At 40.7% G+C, this 22,414-nt stretch overlaps 1 protein-coding gene across 2 annotated transcripts in view; it reads left to right on the top strand.

Annotated features, from left to right (window-relative positions):
- The window catches only part of LOC124776381 (protein O-mannosyl-transferase TMTC4-like), a 138,922-nt gene extending 137,049 nt beyond the window's left edge, over positions 1–1,873 (top strand). For both annotated transcript variants that reach the window (XM_047251347.1, XM_047251346.1), the window contains 2 exons: positions 1,348–1,520; positions 1,777–1,873. In XM_047251347.1, the coding sequence (XP_047107303.1) occupies positions 1,348–1,520; positions 1,777–1,851 (248 nt within the window). In that variant the 3' untranslated portion in view covers positions 1,852–1,873. The remainder of the gene's footprint in view (positions 1–1,347; positions 1,521–1,776) is intronic.
- Positions 1,874–22,414: the final 20,541 nt, after the last annotated feature.

The raw sequence follows: 22,414 nt of genomic DNA, 5'->3' as shown, positions 1-22,414 counted from the left end.
TATGACAAAAAATGATTTTATAAGTTTGAGAATCTTTTTAGAAACATAATTGTTAAGCATAAAATAGAGAATCATCTGTGCTAATATAACTCTCACTTTCAAGTTGGCAGTGTTGATTGACATGTAGAAGATTTTTCAATTTTACACCCAGAAGAGCCAAGTAAAATTTGGTGAAATAGTAGAACTATAATTTTTTTAATTTCTTTTATCATTTTTCAGAACTTGTATCATCATCATGGGATCTGTAGATTATTATGCTGTAGCTCTGCTGATTAAATTTTTTAAATTTTCTATTCAAGCTTGACATGTTGTGTCAACTGGTTATTAATCCATTTTTTTTTCACTACTGCATTACTTTTCATCTGTATATTCATAGCAGTGTAATTCTGCCAGAGACAGGAAAGGACTTGGAAGAGCAGCTGAACAGAATGGATAGGGTCTTGAAAGGTTATAAGGTGAACAAAAGTAAAAAAGAAGGGGGGGGTTAATGAAATGTAGTCAAATTAAATCGGGCATTGCTGGGGATTTAGATTAGCAAATGAGACACTAAAAGTAGTCAATGAGTTTTGCTATTTAGGCAACAAAATAACTGATGATGGCCAAAGCAGAAAAGATATAAACCACAGACTGGCTGTAGCAAGGAAAGCATTTCTGAAAAACAGGAATTTTTTAACATCTAATATAAATGTAAATGTTAGGGAGCCTTTTCTGGAAGTATTTATTTGGAGTGTAGCATTGTACAGAAGTGAAATGTGGATGGTAAGCAGTTTACACCAGAACAAAATAGAAGCCTTTGAAATATGTTGCTACTGAACAATTCTGAAGATTAGATGAGTGGATAGTGTAATAAAGGAGGTACTAAATGGATTATGGAAAAAAAGAAATTTGTAGGGCAACATAACTCAAAGCAGGGATTGGTTGATAAGGTATCAAGGACTCATCAGTATGGTAATAGTTGGAGGTGTGGGGGGTAAAAATTGTGGAAGGAGGAGCACAATAATCAAGTTCAAATGGATGTAGGTTGCAGTGGTAATTTGGAGATGAAGAGGCTTGCACAGAATAGATCAGTATGGAGAGTTGCATCAAACTAATATTTGGACTGAAGACCACAGTGATGACGACAACAACAACAGTGTAGCGTGGCAGTGGTAGGAGAGGGAATGAAATATTTTTGCTCACAAACTTTTAAGTGTAGCTTTGTAGATAGCTATATTTGACAGTTGTGTTTAATATATTTTTCATGTTATTTGATGCTAATTTATTCCATTATGAAACTGTGATACTTGAATGTACTCCATGAATTCATTTTCATTTTCATTTTGTATTCACATACATATTTCTCCTCAGGAGTTTTATACCATCGCTGGAAGAAGTACCCAAAGGCAGAAACGTTGTATAAAATAGCGCTGGCCATAGACCCTACAATGCAAAGTACAATAGATAATCTGAATGTGGTCCGTACATTTCGTTCAAAACAAGATTATTCACTTGCTAAACAGACAAAAAAGGGAAAGAAAGAGGTAAATACCTGTAATGCTTGACAATGTCATTTTTTTTTAAAATCAAGAAAAGGACTGGATTTATTATGTTCTCATTGTAACTGAATCATGTGTGGAATCAGAAAAGTGATTATTCCTGGAGTCCTCACAGTTTGTTATAACAATGAAATATATCTGTTGTCACTTGCCCTTGTAGATGTTTCATGCAGTAACCAAATGTGATAGTATAAGATTGTCAGTGATAGGTTTAGTCTTTTTTATCTGTTTTTATAAATAGTTACAGCTGTGGCTTGCTTTGTTGTGCTGTGGATCCAACAAATCTTCCTGGAGAACGAGTGTTTGGTTACTATAAATAAAGGCTGGGATTGTGTTAACCAGTTGTAATGTATTTCCCCTTCCATTCATCCTAATATTGTATGTTTTAACACTCACTCAGAGCTAACAACCCAAAAAGTGGCACATAAATTTTGAACAGATCCCACCCAGTTATCTGTCTTCACATCAGTGATTATAGGCCCATTAAAAATTTTATAATGTATACTATTATTAAAATATAATGAATACTGTCATTAAAGCCAGACATGCACTAGAACTGTTCTAACACTGCCATCTGCTATGTTGATGATAAAGAATATATCCATCACACTTTACAGTTTGTGTATTGTCATAATAGAACTGCAGGAGTTATGTTCACATTTTGCTATTAGTCCTGTACTGCTCTAACAGTACCAATTTGGAATGTGAACTAGTTTTTGACCTAGGAACGAGCAGTTGGATGGTATACACAAATCACTGAGTGTTTGGTGAGAATAATAATAGCAAATGAAAGAAACAGGTAAGTAATCTTTTTGTACCTTATTCATGTAATCAATCAACAAAACACTAAGGAAAATCAAAAAATAACAAGGACAAAAGTTCCATCATAAAAAAATAACAAGGACAAAAGTTTCCATCATAAAAAATAACAAGGACAAAAGTTCCATAATAATAACAATAATAATAATTCCATACTGCAACCAGCTATCATCATCTACTGCATCATACACTTGCCATTTATATGCTTCTATCGTTACACCCCCCCCCCCCCCCCCCTTCCCCCTCTGCCCTATACGCCCCTTAAAAAAAAAAAGAAAAAAACAAACAAATACTTGGTGCCACAGGTATGTAGGGGCACTGGAGCTGATACAACAGCCTGCCCTGGTGATAAAAAACCTGTGGTTGCTGCACCAGAGTGTCTTCTTCCTGTTCTGAGGTTTTCTCTGCCAAGTGACTGTCTACTCCACTTGCTGCTGTCAGCAAGTTGTTGCCAGTAGGTGTGTTTGCCTGTTCACATCATAATGTTCCATCCGTACACTGGTAACATGGTTTCAACCATTCAACTGTTTACTGTCTCTTGCTTCCCATTTATGTCTACTGTAAAAATATATCCTTCGTTTTACTGTATGAGGAACCACAAAAGGCAGTTGTAGTGGCAGTCGCACAGTGTCATCAGGCAGCCAGACAAAGGGGGCATGTTTGTAAGTCCCTTCTGTCCCCATGCCTTATGGGTGACACTTCTTATAACTGTCTCATGTGCTCAAATTCTGTTCTCAGCTCTTGCGCAGCTGAGGGTGTCGCTGGTGTTATTAGTTTTCCAGGAATTCACAACCATTCACCATAAAGCAAGTGTACTAGTGAATTTAGTATATCTTCCTTCACTGCTGCATGCAAGCCTAATACTACAAGTGGTAATGCCTTGGTTCATGTCACCTTGTAGTACGTACCGGTAAGTGCTGCCTTTAACATACAGTGAAACCTTTCCTGCGCCTCATTACTTAACAGCTGGTAACTGATTGTATGTAGATGGTTGCAGCCACAGATATTCATTACTTCCATGAAGAGTTGTGACTCGAAGTGACAAAGTTATCTGTCGTGATCAATTTTGTAAATCAGAAATGTGAATCAGTCACCAGCTAACACTTTTCTCACAGTTTCTACTGAGACATCTGCTACCAGTGTGCTTTCGGCCATCTTGTGAAACAAGATGTCAAATGAAACACCCATCTGCCATCTAAATTTCCATATTGTTATTTTTTTTTTTTTTTTGGCTACCAGTTTTGACAATAAGCTATCTTCAGGCCCCCTGACCAATCGTGTAGAAGATACCCATGTTTGGTCCAGTCAAAAATAGGGCTGAGCATTCAATGACTGGTATCTGTAGATTTCTACTTGAGACAGTGCTCACTTCCAAAATCACTTGATCACTGCCTCAAGTAGAAATCTATGGATACCAGTCGTTGAATGCTGGACCAAAGGTGGGAGTCTTCCTTCATGTCAGTCAGGGGGCCTGAAGATGACACTGTATATTGCCAAAATTGGCAGCCCAAACAATTAACACTATGGAAATTTAGACGGCTGATAGGTGTTACACATGCAGAGAGGTGGCCAAAGCTAAAACTAAATTCAGATGATATTTTTACGAAGGACCTAAACACGTTCATAAAAGATAGATTAAATACAGTTGGTGCTGTAGTGTTTATTGCTGACAGTAGTAGTTTACCTTGTAGTGAAATTGAAGTAGACAGTTCCTGTGAGTTAGTATGGGTGGAATTTTTACTTGATAACTGGAATAAATTAATAATTGGTTCCTTTTACCAACCCTCCGACTCAGATTGAAACGCGGCAATGTGCTGTGCAAGAATGACCACGCTCCAGATAGGCAATAGTTTTAATAATAATGAAAAAGAACTAAACTTCTGGGAGTTTCTAACTAAGCAAGCACCAATTAGAATGCAGCAGGATGGCAGATAGACGGACGGCTAGAGTGGGTTACAGTAAGAGTTGATACGGGCATGGTAGGCCAGCAACAACATGAAGGTGGAAGGACACAGAAAAGCCATCCCCTTGTGGTGGAGAAGGTGGACTGGTCCAACCAGAGGCTGCCAAAGGGTAAAAAAGTAATTCATTTGAGAAAACTTTAATTAGAGCAGAGGGCCTGAGTAAAACTTGCAGAAGAGTGTAAATCAAAAGAGTATTTGTGCAGAAAGTAATAGGGAAAGAATAAGGTGTCTGTTTTAAGGGCAGAGATGGTGGCTGACGTCACAAGCGGTTTAGTGGGGGAGAAGGAACGCACAGCTCGCCATGGTTGAGGACTAGCGGTTAGACCGGGGAGCAGTACAGATGGTTGGCAGTTGCACTCCCACAAGATTACCAACAAAGCTTTGCTTTTTGGCAAAATCTGCATAAGACTGTGACAATGTAATGTTCGCATAGGTGGTGCTGTTATTTTGACTGTGATATGTGACAGTTACTGAGGTATAGACGCAAATAGTTAATAGAGCAAAGCTTATTGCATGCAACAACACAACAGTCATTGAACACAGTAAGTCAACTGCTGTGCTCACTCCTGCTGTTGCAAATTCTGTTTTTGTTTTCTGCCAATGATCACTATGACCAATTGGTTATGATCATGCTCATTTTTATGTGGAGTGTAAAGTGTAAGTAAAGACTGAGTTCCGTGGCATCCAGTAATACAAGATCCTGGCCTTGTGCATTAAAAGACCTGTGTGGCAGCTGAATGAATGATATTAAAAAGATGAAAATTGGAATTAGCCTGACTGAGACAACAACCAAAGGCAATCAGTATCCAACAATGGTCTTAAACCCACTTTGAGGGGCATATCCATCTGACAGCTATCTGGTTGGTTCTGGCATGCAAACTAAGATTTTGCAACTTGTTTGTAATAAATTGTATCAAAGGATTTTGAGGCCATCGAGTCTCTCGAATAAAATTGCTTTTATCAGAGCTGCATTGCATTCTTTAGTAGCACCGGAATTCCTCTCCAAAATCCTAATTGTACATACACTACTGGCCATTAAAATTGCTACAACAAGAAGAAATGCAGATGAAAAACAGGTATTCATTGGACAAATATATTATACTAGAACTGACATGTGATTACATTTTCACACAATTTGGGTGCATAGATCCTGAGAAATCAGTACCCAGAACAACCACCTCTGGCCATAATAATGGCCTTGATATGCCTGGGCATTGAGTCAAACAGAGCTTGGATGGCATGTACAGGTACAGCTGCCCATGCAGCTTCAACACGATACCACAGTTCATCAAGAGTAGTGACTGGCGTATTGTGACGAGCCAGTTGTTCGGCCAACATTGACCAGACGTTTTCAATTGGTGAGAGATCTGGAGAATGTGCTGACCAGGGCAGCAGTCGAACATTTTCTGTATCCAGAAAGGCCCATACAGGACCTACAACATGCGGTCCTGCATTATCGTGCTGAAATGTAGGGTTTCGCAGGGATCGAATGAAGGGTATAGCCACGGGTCATAACACATCTGAAATGTTACGTCCACTGTTCAAAGTGCCATCAATGCGAAACAAGAGGTGAACGAGACATGTAAACAATGGCACCCCATACCATCACGCCGGGTGATACGTCAGTATGGTGATGACGAATACATGCTTCCAATGTGCGTTCACCACGATGTCACCAAACGCGGATGCGACCATCACGATGCTGTAAACAGAACCTGGATTAATCCAAAAAAATGACGTTTTGCCATTCGTGCACCCAGGTTCATTGTTGAGTACACCATCGGAGGTGCTCCCGTCTGTGATCCAGCATCAAGGGTAACCGCAACCATGGTCTCCGAGCTGATAGTCCACGCTGCTGCAAACATCGTCGAACTGTTCGTGCAGATGGTTGTTGTCTTGCAAATGTCCCCATCTGTTGACTCAGGGATTGAGACATGGCTGCACGATCCGTTACAGTCCTGCAGATAAGATGCCTGTCATCTCGACTGCTAGTGATATGAGACCATTAGGATCCAGCATGGCATTCCGTATTACCCTCCTGAACCCACCGATTCCATATTCTGCTACCAGTCATTGGATCTCGACCAGCGCGAGCAGCAGTGTCGCGATATGATAAACTGCAATCGCGATAGGCTACGATCCAACCTTTATCAAAGTTGGAAACATGATGGTACGCACTTCTTCTCCTTACACGAGGCGTCCCAACGACATTTCACCAGGCAATGCTGGCCAACTGCTGTTTGTGTATGAGAAATCGGATGGAAACTTTCCTCATGTCTGCATGTTGTATGTGTAGCCACTGGCGCCAACCTTGTGTGAATGCTCCTAAAAGCTAATCATTTGCATATCACAGTGTCTTCTTCCTGTCGGTTAAATTTTGCATCTGTAGCACGTCATCTTCGTGTTTTAGCAATTTTAATGGCCAGTAGTGTATTTGCTAAGTCCAGAATCTACAGGATGCTGAATAACTTATGAGCAGCTGAACTGCAGGTAGGTGCAGGTAAGATTACAGGTCGAGAAAGTGCGGAGGCTGACTATGCTGCCACCGCACAGGTAAGTCACAAAGAGGATCACAAAGAGGACCTGCCACGCACCCCTGTAAGTCTACTACTTACCATAACAGGCAGTCCAAGGGGTCCAGTACGATATAAGATTTTACACAGAGTACACGAAGGAACTTGCCCCCTTCCTGCAGCGGTGTACCATAGGTCTCTAGAAGAGCGTAGCATTCCAAAGGATTGGGAAAGGGTACAGGTCATCCCCGTTTTCAAGAAGGGACGTCGAACAGATGTGCAGAACTATGGACCTATATCTCTAACGTCGATCAGTTGTAGAATTTTGGAACACATATTATGTTCGAGTATAATGACTTTTCTGGAAACTAGAAATCTACTCTGTAGGAATCAACCTGGGTTTCGGAAAAGACGATCATGTGAAACCCAGCTCACGCTATTCGTCCACGAGACTCAGAGGGCCATAGACACGGGTTCCTAGGTAGATGCCATGTTTCTTGACTTCTGCAAGGCGTTTGATACAGTTCCCCACAGTCGTTTAATGAACAAAGTAAGAGCATATGGACTATCAGACCAATTGTGTGATTGGATTGAAGAGTTGCTAGATAACAGAACGCAGCATGTTATTCTCAGTGGAGAGAAGTCTTCTGAAGTAAGAGTGATTTCAGGTGTGCTGCAGGAGAGTGTCGTAGGACCATTGCTATTCACAATATACGTAAATGACCTTGTGGATAACATCGGAAGTTCACTGAGGCTTTTTGCGGATGATGCTGTGGTATATCGAAAGGTTGTAACAATGGAAAATTGTACTGAAATGCAGGAGGATCTGCAACGAGTTGACGCTTGGTGCAGGGAATGGCAATTGAATCTCAACGTAGACAAGTGTAATGTGCTGCGAACACATAGAAAGAAAGATCCTTTTATCATTTAGCTACAATATAGCAGGTCAGCAACTGGAAGCAGTTAATTCCATAAATTATCTGGGAGTAGCCATTAGGAGTGATTTAAAATGGAATGATCATAAAAGTTGATCATCGGTAAAGCAGATGCCAGACTGAGATTCATTGAAAGAACCCTAAGTAAATGCAATCCGAAAACAAAGGAATTAGGTTACAGTACACTTGTTTGCCCACAGCTTGAGTATTGCTCAGCAGTGTGGGATCCATACCAGATAGGGTTGATAGAAGAGATAGAGAAGATTCAATGGAGAGCAGCGTGCTTCGTTATAGGATCATTCAGTAATCATGAAAGCATTATGGAGATGATAAATAAACTCCAGTGGAAGACTTTGCAGGAGAGACGCTCAGTAGCTTGGTACGGGCTTTTGTTGAAGTTTTGAGAACATACCTTCACCAAGGAGTCGAGCAGTATATTGCTCCCTCCTACGTATATCTCGCGAAGAGACCATGAGGATAAAATCAGAGAGATTAGAGCCCACACAGAGGCATACCGACCGAGACTGGAATAGAAGGGAGAACCGATAGAGGTACTCAAGGCACCCTCCGCCACACACCATCAGGTGGCTTGCAGAGTATGGATGTAGATGTAGATATAGATGTAGAAGTTAGGGTTTGTCATTCTGCAGAGGATGTTACAAAGTGGTGCACAGGCCTAGGGAAGTGTTACACGTGTGATCAGCCTTGAAACGAGTAAACGGAGATGCATCACTGACTAGTACGAAGTAATTTATGCAAAAGTATACGCGTTATAGTAGGATAGTGCACTGTAAGTAATTGCAGCAGCAGAGTGGCTCAGTAATTTGGCTTGCGCGCTTAGTACATGGTGACAATACCGGCCGAAAAGGGTTGCGTAGTAGCCTTGAATTGGGCATAATGAACAGCCGTGCAAAGAGGAATGGTGCCAGCGCATGGTGGAAGCAGAAGATCAGTGGACAACAGACCACATGAGGGTGAAGCCGGTGCAGAAGCTCTGCACAAAGTGGACGGTGGGTCATGCAGCAAACAGGCAGTACGTCGGAAAAATTGTCGAAAGCTAAGAAACCGAAAGCTATACCAACTGTTGAACAGCGTGTTAACTTTAGAAAAGAGAATGGCTGCGCAGGATAAAAGTAGCATAGCAGGGAAAGCCAAAGGTGATACTGAGGAGGTTGTTAAAATGAGGGAATTAGACAGAGCAGAGGTGTTTAGCCCCGATCTGCATTCAATGAGAATTTTATTGGCGGTTGATAGCAAAGTAGAGACCGAACAGAGAAAAGAGGTGCCACTATTAACTTGAGTGTTTCAATCTCTGAAGGGGTTGAGGCTACTCAAGGCAGGTCAGAATCAGTAGTAGACCAGATGATCTCGACAGTACCAGGGGAAGAGACAAATGTCTTCTTGCTGTCACTTCTTGCAACCTTGACGCAATTTCAGGAAGAAATCAGTAAAGATGTTAAGCAAGGTAATGAACAAGTAAACTCCAGTATAGCATTGGAAGTGTCGAATTTGCATAAGGAGGTGAAGAAATACATCGCTGGGCAGTTCACCCGGTGTAAATTGCAATTGGAGCAGCAAGTAGTATCTAAAGTGGGTACTGAGCTGGACCAAGTGAAGAAGGAATGTGCTAAAGGGCACAAGAAGGGTTAGATCAAGTAATCAAAACATTGGTTGAGCATGCTACTGCATATGAAAACTTCACAACTGAGTTGGGTGTTAAACAGAGGGATTTTAAAGCGAAAATGAATATGGAAGTGGGTAATATAAGTGGTAAGATAAGATCTGAATGAGATACTAGTTTTAAGTTGCATGTTAAGGATATGATTCAGGCGTTGGCAGCTAGTCGAGCAACATGTGACTCATTTGGGAAACATCAAGAGATACATAATCAGCAGATGGATGCTCGAATAATGCAAAATGAGCTAGCAATTGCTAAACTGGACACAAGGGCAGGCCAGGTTTCGTCGAGCAATTCAGCAGAAGCAGCTTGTATTCAGTGTCGTAAGTTTAGTGTCTTTGAGCCACAGGGAACCATTAATCCTAAAGTATTCCTTAAGGAATTTGATGGGGTAATGCCAAAGTACTGGACAGAATGAGAGCAAATTTCGTATGTAGTGGGTCACTTAAAGGGTGATGCCTTTCAGTGGGCTGATGAGGTAGCTCTGGACTGCAAAGATCTCACAGATTTTAAGAAAAGGTTTTTAGAAGAATATTGGTCTGGAGAAATTCAGCAACAATTGTTAGTGGATTTTTGGGGAGGCACGATGTACCAAGCAGAGTGTGGTACTATGAAACAGTTTTGTGATTGGCGGTGGCGCCGCATAAAGCACATACATGGAGGTATGGCAGTCGAATTGTTTGCCGCTGGGATAGAGCGGATGTTGCCTTTTTATGTGAGGAAGGAACCGGTAACAGCACCACAGGTCAGCTATGAAAAATATGTGAGTTTCTTAGAGAGACTCGAGCATTTACATTTGTGCAATGCTAATCATCTCAGTCGCAGTGGCTTTCGATGCAAGAAGACGTACAGCTGGTAAGATTTGTTGGGAGAGGTGTTCATACTCAGAATGCAAGAGACAGGTGTAGGGAAGAGAGAGGAGAGAGTTTAAACTAAATAGTGTCTTAGTGGTGGGCCAACTGGAGACAGCTCACAAGAAGGGCCCATATAGAAACGGGTGTTCTTGTGTGAGCTGGTGGGGGGAGAAGTGGAAGGAAAGAGCGAAGAGGCTGTAAGAGCCGGCCCGGGTGGCCGTGCGGTTCTAGGTGCTACAGTCTGGAACCGCATGACCAATACGGTCGCAGGTTCGAATCCTGCCTCGGGCATGGATGTGTGTGATGTTCTTAGGTTAGTTAGGATGAAGTAGTTCTAAGTTCTAGGGGACTGATGACCTTAGAAGTTAAGTCCCATAGTGCTCAGTGTCATTTTTGAGGCTGTAAGATGTGATCTTGACACTTGGCAAGGTGCACTGGAGGGGCAAGAGTCAGCTGGTGCTGGCTGGACACAGGTGACAGTGGATGCGTGCGCAGAGAATACAGAAGGAGAGAGTGAGAGAAGAACAGCAGTAGGGGGTCCCTTGCACAGGGAAGAATACAAGCAGCAGACAGGCCATCAGCAGCACCAGGAGCATGTCAGAGATAATGAAAACACCATGTTAAGTGCAGGAGGCAAGCGAACTTATGGAATAGCTTGATTGTTTGGAGACCTGAGGGCAATAAAAATAGTAATATCTCATTTAGTCAAAGAGTGTGGGAGCTATGGCATCCAAGAGCAAATGTGGAATCTGGCAGTACGGATAGAAATGTTAATGTTGCAATAGCAGAACCATTAGAGGAAGCGAATAGCGAGAGAGTGACGTTGCTTTTTTGTTCATATTTGATGGAGATAAGCAACATGGACAACCCTTAAGGTTAAATGATGGAGAAGTTGAGCTCCTCGAATCTCATGCTGAATGGACAGAAGCTGAGCATATGTGCGAACTGTCGCTTCATGACAGATTGCTTGAAGGTTCTTTGGGTTGACAGTTAGGTAATTTTCAATCCGGAATTGTTAGAGTTGTTCGAGAATTTGGCTGGCAAGAGATAGAGATAATTGCCAATTTGATAGCAGAGGAGAAAGCTCTGGTGCCGAGTGCCACGGGTTTCTAATCCGCGCCAGACAGCATGGACCTTGAGTATCACTAGAAGTGATGCTGCACGCGTACTGCGGTGGCCCAGTGTAATGTTAAGCATTTTCATGGACTTACTTGTTGAAGAATGCCGGTTCTGTTTTATTGCAGCGCTGATGTCTTCTGCTAGCACTGGATGCTTCTCCGAAGATTTCACTGCTAGGAAGGGGAAATTTTCACTCTATCGCTCTCTCTCTCTTCTTATTTAAAAAATACGCTACTCTTGGAATATCATTCAATGCACCAGAACATGTTTATTTCCCCTTTGTACAAAAAAACAACTAAAGTTTATGACGTAAGCCCACACATTACTGGGCACCCAGAATCAGTTAATTACACATTTTTGAACACAATTAATACATAAGCTTTTATTGTGGCTGACTATCCACGTCCAGTCCACGTACTCTCAATAGCAGTTCAATGTCTAATAAACAGTCATTATCTCGAGTCACTCCATTTGTTTTTCAACAATACAAAGCTACATTACTCTTTGCATATCCATCCCCTTAGCTCGAACACTCATTATTTTGCTCACAACTTATATTTTAATAATTTTTTTCTTAACACTTATCTTGTTACTTTGTACTACATAAAAACATTAGGTACAAAAACTCTCTTCCATCTCCAGTATTTCATTAAGCTGCTCCAGTATTTCATTAAGCTGTTGGTAATATCTTTCATAAACATAGTAGTATGATAAACTAATAGTACAACAAGTATTAGCTATTTCCAATAGTTTTATGTACTCTTGCTTCCAGGATTGAGCCAAAATAAATCCCTCCCCTTAGCCAGTTTCAAAGTTCAGGTGTTATTCTGAGTAGAGTCTTTACTTTTTTTTTTAAGAAGCTGTTGCAATAATAACCACCAGTTTTCTGGGTCTGAAAAAAATTAGTTGTACAGGGGTTTTCTCTTTTTTCTACCTCCTCGCGCAGGACTCGTCTTTTCTATTTAAAAAAATTTTAGAATTCAAATTTACCAGGAGAAACTTTCCACTACAATCTCAGGTCACTATACCACCCTTTCCCTTTGGGTTCCAATCTATGTAAGGGTTGATACTATGAAAACATCTTCTTCCTCATCCTTCGGTAGGTACGCCCCTTCCATTTATACTAAACTATGGTACAGGTCAATCCCCTTCTTGGTGCCCCTGCCCGCACAGTATAGTCAGCCTCCTCTGGGTCTGCCTACCTGCCCCTCTTTCTCTCATTTCATCTATATTGGATGTGCCTTCCCTATCTTCTCTAACAATGATTCATAGTCTTACCTCTTTCATACTCCTCTGCAGCTTAAATTCTTTGCTTGTTCATTGCTTACAGCTCACTTATATAGACTTAATAACTAAATATATTTCGTCCATGGTTGTAACTTTATTTCCTTTCATCGAGCTATTCGGTCTGCACAATCCTATTATTCAACAGAAATTTATTTGACTCGATACCTCTGGCTTAATATCTATTTCTTTTTATCTCCATTCATATTACTTTGTACTACTATAGCTATGAACACAGGTGGATATACACTTCGTCTCCCCTTGTTCCTTTAGCTTATTTGACGCAATACCTCTGGCTTAATGTCTATTTCTTTTTATCTCCATTCCTATTACTTTGTACTACTATAGCTATGAACATAGGTGGATATATACTTCGTCCCCCCTTGTTCCTTTAGCTTAAGCTTACTATACCATTTCACTTGAGATGTGCAACCATCATTACTTAGCACATGTGCTCGAGCCCTTGAGCACTACCTCCCCCCTTATCTGTGACGGTTGTTACATCTCCCTGTGTATTACTTGTCTGCATCTTTGTATTTAATTGTTTAAGTGTGGAAGTGTGATCGTGCCTCCTGATTCTTCAGCCCACTAAGGTTCTTAGTTGAAGATTTTTAGAAATCATGGAAAAGAGAAGGACTTCAGCGATAGAAGTATATGAAAAGTAAGAAAGGAAATAAAAGAATTCATTGCTAAGATTGAAGAAAGAAAGAAGACAGGAAACCCTTCCCATCCCCCTTCCCCAGGATCCCCACTTCACCGGTACTTAAGTGAGAAGCCGGAGGAGGTATGTGTTCGGCGTCTCCTACAGAATGGACATTCTCACCGTCACCTTTGAAGTGTCCAAAGAAAAGATCTTCGCAACTCCTATGGAATGGAAAATGATGAAGAACCAGTCACACTTGTTTGCGAGGGTTGTATGAAGGGCGCAGTGTGTAGGTCATCACTGTGCCTATGCTACCCACCCCTTTCAAAATTAGATATAAATCCTCCCCAATCACATCACACTACCCAAAAAAATAAAACATTCTATAAAAATAGAAATTATATACACTATAATCAAATAGTTATTCAGTTATACACTTCACTTTATATTTCATACACATGTTCAGTTTATGTCATCTAGATATCATTCTTCCTAAACAGTACCATCATATTATATCTCCTGTTAGAATGTTACCCTGTTAGTTTTATCTCATGCTTAGAGGTTACTGTTTATTGTGACTCCTTAAATTAGTCATAATCATGTAGTCATAATTGGTCTCTTTTAATGTTAATATGATAGGAAAGCTTAAGGGCTATAAATAGATTACAGGATGGTCAAAGATTTGAAGGGAGTTCGGTGAAGGAAAACTAATGTGGAAGTAGCACCGAACCCGGGAACCGGCGGACGTCACTCCGCCCGTTGACACAGAACGTCAACGTCCCTGGGGGTTTTGTACATATCATTTTATATCCTTAACATTATACATTCCCTTTTCTTCTCCCGTCACAGGATCTACTAAATATAGGGTTTTTTGGTGTACTATTGATTGAATACAATAAGGTCCTGGTATGGCTTGGTTAAGAAATGGGTGGGGTGTACTTCCCCGTCTAGCTTGAATTTAGGAAACTGTCTTGACAAGTCTGAATTTTATCCCCATTGCAAATTAGTTATCATGTCCTTATTTAATATAATATTTTGGGAAACTGTGTCTTTCTCTAGTTTCTCCTGCATAAGCTTGAATTCTTTCCTCAAAGTTTCTAAGTCTTTCTTGGTGTTATCTAAATCGGAAGTTACTACAGACAAAGAGATATCAACACTTAGTTTCTCTTCAACCTTTTGTCCTATTAATTCTTCTACTTGTTCTTCTAAGCCATTCAAATTTATAAGCTCTGCAGGTCATCAAATTTTCTTTGAAGTTCTGTTCTACGGTTTCCACCAGTGATTTGACCCCAGAAATTTGTGGCTGTACTAGGGGGAGCAACTTATCTTGTTTCTGGACATTGGTTTTTAGCGTAGTTAATTCTCGTTCGACCTCATCAAATGTAACATTACATACGTTTTTCAAAGAGTCATATTTTTCGTTAAATTGTGTTTCCAAATTACTAAATTAATAGTCTACATCATATTCTAATTTTTGAACTAAACCTTTTTGATTAGCTTCATTTGTTTGTTCTAAATCTTTAAATAAAATATTTGTCTGTTCACTCAGGGAATCAGACAATTCTTTTTTCAATTATTTTTTCCATTCTTGCATCTGATTACTTAGGATATTAACTTGAGCCTCTAGTTTTGTGTTTTGCAAATCTAACTTAAGAGTCTAATTCTGCCTTCAGTTCATCCTGTTTTGTGTTCTGTGATTCAAACTGCGCTTTGATAAACCTCATTAATTCGCCTAAATCTGGCCCCTGTTTTTCAATAGACTCTACGGATTGATGTCCCTTTTCCATTGTGTTTTGTTTTGCCTTTAGTCTAGTTATCATTAAAGGTACACTCACTTATTTCCACAACCCCCCACACTTCACAAACAATCAAAGGTCAGTAGTAGCTCACCCGGCGTCTGTGGAAGGCGGCGTCGGCACCGGTGTATGGCGGCATCAGCGGCGATGGATGGCGGCGTCGGCATAGGTGGACGACAGCGTCGGCTTTTGTGGACGGCTGTGTCGGCGTTGGTGTGATGCGACATCAGCATTGGTGTACGGCGGCATCAGCATTGGTGTACGGCGGCGTCAGCGATTTGAGACTAACTGCAGCGTTGTGCGATTTTCTTGATTCCCTTAATCATTTCACCATTTATTAACATGATATTTCTGGATAAGTATCGTGGAATCGCTCTTCAGCCTCGCTGTTATTGGTTGCTATGGCAACTCCCAGCTGTTTTTTTTTCTTTTTCTTATAACTTCTTTAATATTTCCTCTTCTTTCTCAGGTCCTTTCTTTACGGTCGCCACATTCTTGCGGTGGCTAAGCTTTTCGTGGACTTACTTGTTGAAGAATGCTGGTTCTGCTTTCCTGCAGCACCGATGTCTTCTGCTAGCACCGGATGCTTCTCCGAAAATTTCACTGCTAGGAAGGGGAAATTTTCACTCTCTCACTCTCTCTCTCTCTCTCTCTTCTTATTTAAAAAATACACTACTCTTGGAATATCATTCAATGCACCAGGACATGTTTATTTCCACTTTGTACAAAAAAACAACTAAAGTTTATGACATAAGCCCACACATTACCGGGCACCCAGAATCAGTTAATTACACATTTTTGAACACAATTAATACATAAGCTTTTATTGTGGCTGACTATCCACGTCCAGTCCACGTACTCTCAATAGCAGTTCAATGTCTAATAAACAGTCATTATCTCGAGTCACTCCATTTGTTTTTCAACAATACAAAGCTACATTACTCTTTGCAGCCGGCCACGGAGCTTCCAGGCCGTATTTAATTATTCTTGGCAGGTCGCGCTGAACACTTGCCAGCGCTGACGAATTATCTCCCTTCCAGTTTCGCCTGCACAAACAGTAAATGGGTGCAGTATCCCATGCTCATCCTTACACCCTGCTTTAAAATAACGTGTGTTCGAAACGGCTGGAACACAAGTGTCTCCAGACTTTCATAAAATTCTGGGGGCACTACAGTACTCCTGGCCCTCGTATAATGCGAGGGCGCCACGGTGAAGCACATGGTCCCAGCAGCCAATAGCAATGTACTCTTAACAGGTATTTAAGTGCCTGCCTCTCGCTCAGCAGGCAGTCTGATATTCGCATCAGTCTATCGGCATCTCGCCTACAGACAGTGTGTTTACTTGGTTTCCTTGTGCAAGTGGACGTTGCGAACTCATAAGGTTTTGCTTGTGACCCCATTGCTATTTGCGTGTTGTTGTTCGTTAGGTCTTGCTCTGTCATCAGTCTTTGTTCGTGTCCGTCCTTCCCCATTCATTTTGTTTGTTTGCGGGGCACTTCTGTTTGGTCCCGCTGCGCTTTCATTCTCAACAACCCCGCGACCGGAATGGTCATGGTTACAACAGAAGTCATTCCCATGGTCGCAGATAGTGAGCCTATTGCCGAGGTGAAGGTTGGAAGAGAGATAAGTCAAGTGTTAGTGGACAGCGGATTGGAAATTTCCAGAATTTCGGAAGAGTGCTTTGCAAGTTTGCCAGCAATAGAAGATATGGCAGTGTGGCCAGTGTCCCCAGTGAAAATATTTGGTGCTACTGGGAAGTTGTCAAAGGCTATTCGATAGGAAGTAGCAATACCAGTGCAGTTAGGGGGAGTAATGGTAGAACATTCCTTTCTCCTCAGTCTCGGGTTGACTGTAGAGTTATAAGTGGACCTGGAATTCCTGAATGCTTTTAAAGATGAACTAAATTTTGATGACTGTGTGTTGAGATTCCAAGTAGGAGGTAGAAAACTAGTGGTCCCCTTTGTTAAGAGAAAGGAGATATTTAATAGTCCTATAGTAGGAGACGGAGGCGATTCAACAGAGGTGAAATTAGTAACAATACATAGCTTGAGTTGGGGTAACGATGCTGTGGAGACAATTCAAGAGAAAATACGAGAGAGGGTGTCAGAGTTGGGGAGTTTGTCTGAACAACAGAAAAGGGAACTGATTGAAAATGTAAAACAGAATTGTGGAGTCTTTTCTGATGCACCAGGTGAAGTACAGAATTTTGAGTGTAGTTTGACTATTAAGCCACATGGGGTCTATGCCACCAAGACTAACGTAATACTGTTTGCCCAGATAGAAGCAATACAAGAAGAGATAAACCACATGTTGTTCTGGGAGGTAATTGAAAGAGCAAGTAGTTAATACATCAATCCATTGTTTGTAGTACCCAAGAAGGATGGCAGTGTGTGACTTGTCTTGGATGCAAGAAGATTGAATGCAATTGTGGAATTAGAGACCGATAGGCCAATATCGATAGATGAACTTTTCCAAAAGTTTCAGGGAGTAAACTTTTTTTCATCCGTGGATGTGACCTGTGGATACTAGAATATAAGGTTAGCACAACAATCTAGGAAATATACAGCATTCCTGCATAAAGGAGTCTGATATCAATTTTGCATCTTGCCATTTGGTCTTTACATTTCTGTGTGTGTCTTTGTAAGAGCCATGTACCAGATGTTAGGACCTGAGCTAATGTACCAGCTTACTGTGTATGTCGACGATATATTAATAGCCACAGAGATGTGGGAACAGCATTGTGCATTATTGGAAAAAGTAATGGCAACCATGCAGCAAGGGGGTATGAAACTTGTTTAGTTAGGGAGATTGGCTGAAGGAAAAGATTCAATTTTTGGGGCATATCATTGATCAAACAGGAATAGAACCAGAGAGTGAAAAACTTAGGGTTGTGTATGGACTGCTTGGGTTCTATCAGCGTTTTGTGTCATCACAAGCATTTAATAACCCAGCATTGAATCAGTTATTGAAAAAGTATGTGGCCTGGAAGTGATCAGAGGAATGTGGGGTGGCTTTTCAGGAACTGAACATGCAACTATTAAGTAGCAAAATTCTGTATCATCCAGATTTCAGTAGACCTTCCTACATGTCTTCTGATGCTAGTGACTATGGCTTTGGGGGTAGAAATATTTCAGGAGGGAGAACCCAGCCATCAACCATCACATTCGCTAGCAGAACGCTTATGGCAGCTGAAAGGAACTACTGTGTTGCAGAACAGGAAGCCCTGGCTATGTGGTATGGGTTTCAGGAGTTTGAGGCATATTTGTTGGGTCATCACACAATAGCGCTTATTGACATTTACAAAATGTCTGCTTGTGTCTGTGTATGTGCGGATGGATATGTGTGTGTGTGCGCGAGTGTATACCCCTTTTTTCCCCCTAAGGTAAGTCTTTCCGCTCCCGGGATTGGAATGACTCCTTACCCTCTCCCTTAAAACCCACATCCTTTCGTCTTTCCCTCTCCTTCCATCTTTCCTGATGAGGCAACAGTTTGTTGCGAAAGCTTGAATTTCATGTGTATGTTTGTGTTTGTTTGTGTGTCTATCGACCTACCAGCACTTTCGTTCGGTAAGTCACATCATCTGTGTTTTTAGATATATAAGTAATATTTGGCGTGTTGTAGGCCCACTGCTGTTCATGATCTACATAAATGATTTAGGAGACAATCTGAGAGCACTCATTTACCATCTTATAAAGTAATCAGATGATCAAACCAAATTGCAAAATGGTTTAGACAAGATATCTTTATAGTTAGAAAAGTAGCAATTGACTCCAAATAATGAAAAGGGGAAGCCATGCACATGAGTACCAAAAGGAATCTGATAAATTTCAGTTACACAATAAATCACACAAATCTAAAGGCTGTAAATTCAGTTAAATACTTAGGGATTACAATCATGAATAACTTAAGTTAGAACAGTCATGTAGATAACGTTGCGAGTAAAGCAAACAAAAGACCGATTTGAATTGAATTGAATTGAATTTTATTTGATCCTGTAAGATTACATCGTGTACAGTAAATGTACGTGTAATATAGGACATGTCAAAGTATTAAAATTCTTTATCAATTATTTTTCTACACCTTTAGCTTACATTTTTACATCACTGATAATGAGTAACAATATATACAAATTTAATGGCATAAGTATTCTGCAACACTGTAAAACTCTTTTTCAATGAGATAGTCTTTAAGTTTCTTTGTAAATTCATTGTGAAGTACACTATCTTGCAGGGTTTTGGGCAGACTCCTTAGTAGTCTGATACCAGAGTACTGGGATCCTTTTTCTAGCATTGCCAGTCGGTGGGGTATGCTCCGTACTTCATTCTTCTTTCTTGTATTGTGGGTGTGTACACTAGCATTTGTAATCCAGTCCTCCACTACCTTTTATTGGCAGTACACTGAGAAAATGCAACAGGTTTACTAAAGAGACTGCTTCCACAGTGCATGTGTGTCCTCTTCTGGAGTATCACTGTGCAGTGTAGGATGTGCAGCAAATAGGATTGATGGAGGATATCGAAAAAGCACAAAGAAGTGCAGCTCGTTTGGACTAGACCTATTGCGAAATGGTGCCACAGATATGATATGTGAAATGGGTTGGTAATTATTGTAGCAAAGATGTTTTTCTTTGTGGCAGGATCTTCTCATGGAATGCCAATCATCAACTAGCTCCTCAGAGTGTGAAAATATTTTGTTGGCACCCACCTACTCTGGGAGGAGTGATCATAATAATAAAATAAGAGAAATCAGAGGTCATACAGAAAGATTTAAGTGTTTGTTATTTTCACGCACTGTTTGAGAGAGTTACGGTAGAGAAACAGCTTGAAGGCAGTTTGATGAACCCTCTGCCAGGTACTTAGCTGTGAATTGCTGAGTAATCATGTAGATGTAAATGTATGTGAGAAACAAGGCTCTGCGAGTACATGACCTTCCGTCTGAACTACTGATGAGCCTTGGGAGAGACAGCCATGACCAAATTCTTCCATCTGGTGTGCAAGATGTATGAAATGGGCAAAATACCCTCAGGCTTCAAGAAGAATATAAATATTCCAGTTCCAAAAAAAAGTAGGTACTGACAGGTGCAAAAATTACTGAACTATCAGTTTAATAAATACTAACACGAATTCTTTACAGAAGAATGGAAAAACTGGTAGAGTCCAACTTTGGGGAACATCACTTTGGACTGTGGAGAAATGTGGGCACATGTGAGGCAATATTGACCCTATGACTTATCTTAGAAGATAGGTGAAGGAAGGGCAAACCTAGATTCATAGCATTTGTAGACTTACAGAAAGCTATTGACAATGTTGACTAGGGTACTCTCTCTGAAACTCTGAAGGCAGTAGAAGTGAAACACATGGAGCAAAAGGCTATTTACAACTTTTACAGAAACCAAATGGCACTTGAGTCAAAGGCCATGAAAGGGAAGCAGTGGTTGAGAAGGGAGTGAGACAGGGTTGTAGCATTTCCCTGATGTTATTCAATCTGTACAGCGAGCAAGCAGTAAAGGAAACAAAAGAAAAATGTGGAGTAGGAATTAAAGTTCAGGGAGGAGAAATACAAACATTGAGGTTTGTCTATGACATTTCAATTCTGTCAGAGACAGCAAAAGATTTGGAAGAGCAGTTGAATGGAATGGACATTGTCTTGAATGGAGGATATAAGATGAACAAAAGCAAAAAAATGGGTAATGGAATGTAGCCAAATTAAATCAGGTGATGCTGAGGGAATTAGATTAGGAAACGAGACTGTGAAAATATTAGATGAGTTTTGCTATTTGTGTAGCAAAGTAAAGGATGATCACCAAAGTAGAGAGGATATAAAATTAGATTGGCAATGGCAAAAACAGCATTTCTGCAGAAGAGGAATTTGCTAACATCCATACAGATTTAAGTGTTAGAAAGTATTTTCTAAAGATATTTGTCTGGAGTTTGGCCACGTGAAGGTGAAACATGGATATAAACAGTTTAGACAAGAAGAGAATAGAAGCTTTTGGTATGTGGTGCTATAGAAGAATGTTGAAGATTAGATGGGTAGATCAAGTAACTAATTACTATTATTCTCATGTCAGAAACATTCAGGTACTGTACATACATTTTACACAGTTACAGTTAAATTACTTTTAACCAGACTTGACCACTTCTAGTGCATTTTCTGTTGCTTGCAGAAGATCATCTTCTGTACAGGAGACTGGGCACAATCGACACCAAAGCATGTGCCGAACTGTCTGTTCTTCTCCACAGTCACACCAAATACCATTTGCATCAGTGTATCCCCATCTTGCGAAGTTAACTTTTGATCTTCTAACTCCAGATTTCAGTCTATTGAGGGACTTCCAAGCTTTCCATTCCCTGTCATGGCCTGGAGGTAAAGCTTCAATGACATTTCTAACCAGGGGTGAGGTAGGTTGTAGCCCTCCATAGTTGTAACCTAGCTTTTTCAGCAGTGGTTCTAAGTTCCTTTGATGTTCTAAGGAAACTCTTCGTTGACTTCAGTCATTGCAGATATGGTTCATGCCCATACAGAGGATGGTTATTTCCTGTGCCACTTCCTTTCTTTCTTTGTTCACAGCTTTCTCTCTTTGAACAGGTGTTGGTGGTGTTCCTGCAAGGTGGTAAAGCCATTCAACTGGAGTGGATTTCAAGCAACCTGTTATAATAATGCAGGTTTCATTGAGAGCTACATCCACCTGTTTCGCATGAGCTTAATTATACCAAACAAGACAGGCATACTCTGCTGTAGAATGGCATAGTGCTATTGCAGATGTTCTGATTGTTTCAGTTTGACTACCCCACTGTGATCCAGCCAATTTCTGCAGGAGATTGTACCTGGTTGAAACTTTTGATCTGCATTTCATGCAGTGCTTTTTGAAAGTGAGATATCTATCAAGTGTCACTCCTAGCTATTTTGGAGTCTTGTAGTGTTCCAGTTCAACCCCCAACCATACTATTTTCAACTTAAGAGTGGCTTCCTTGTTTCTCAAATGAAAAGCACACACTTGGGTCTTTGAAGGGTTTGGTTTAAGCTGGTTTGTGTTGTAGCATCTGGACAGAGCTTCAAGGGGATTTGTGAGGTTGTTCTGCACTGATTCAAAATCTGTGCTCTAGGTGGCTAGAGTGAAGCCATCAGCATATAAGATGCTTCTGATGTTTGGGGCTATAAGCTGGTCGTTCGTGTATATATTAAACAGAATTGTAGCCAAAACACCTCCTTACGCGAGGCCTTCTTCTGTAGTTTCCATTGACTATGCTGTCCTTGAAAGTCGATGAACAACCAGCG

Source organism: Schistocerca piceifrons, chromosome 2 (genome assembly GCF_021461385.2).
Source record: "Schistocerca piceifrons isolate TAMUIC-IGC-003096 chromosome 2, iqSchPice1.1, whole genome shotgun sequence".
Lineage (NCBI taxonomy): Eukaryota > Metazoa > Arthropoda > Insecta > Orthoptera > Acrididae > Schistocerca > Schistocerca piceifrons.
The sequence above is the reverse complement of the archived record's forward strand: the minus strand, read 5'-3'. Positions and strand labels throughout refer to the sequence as shown.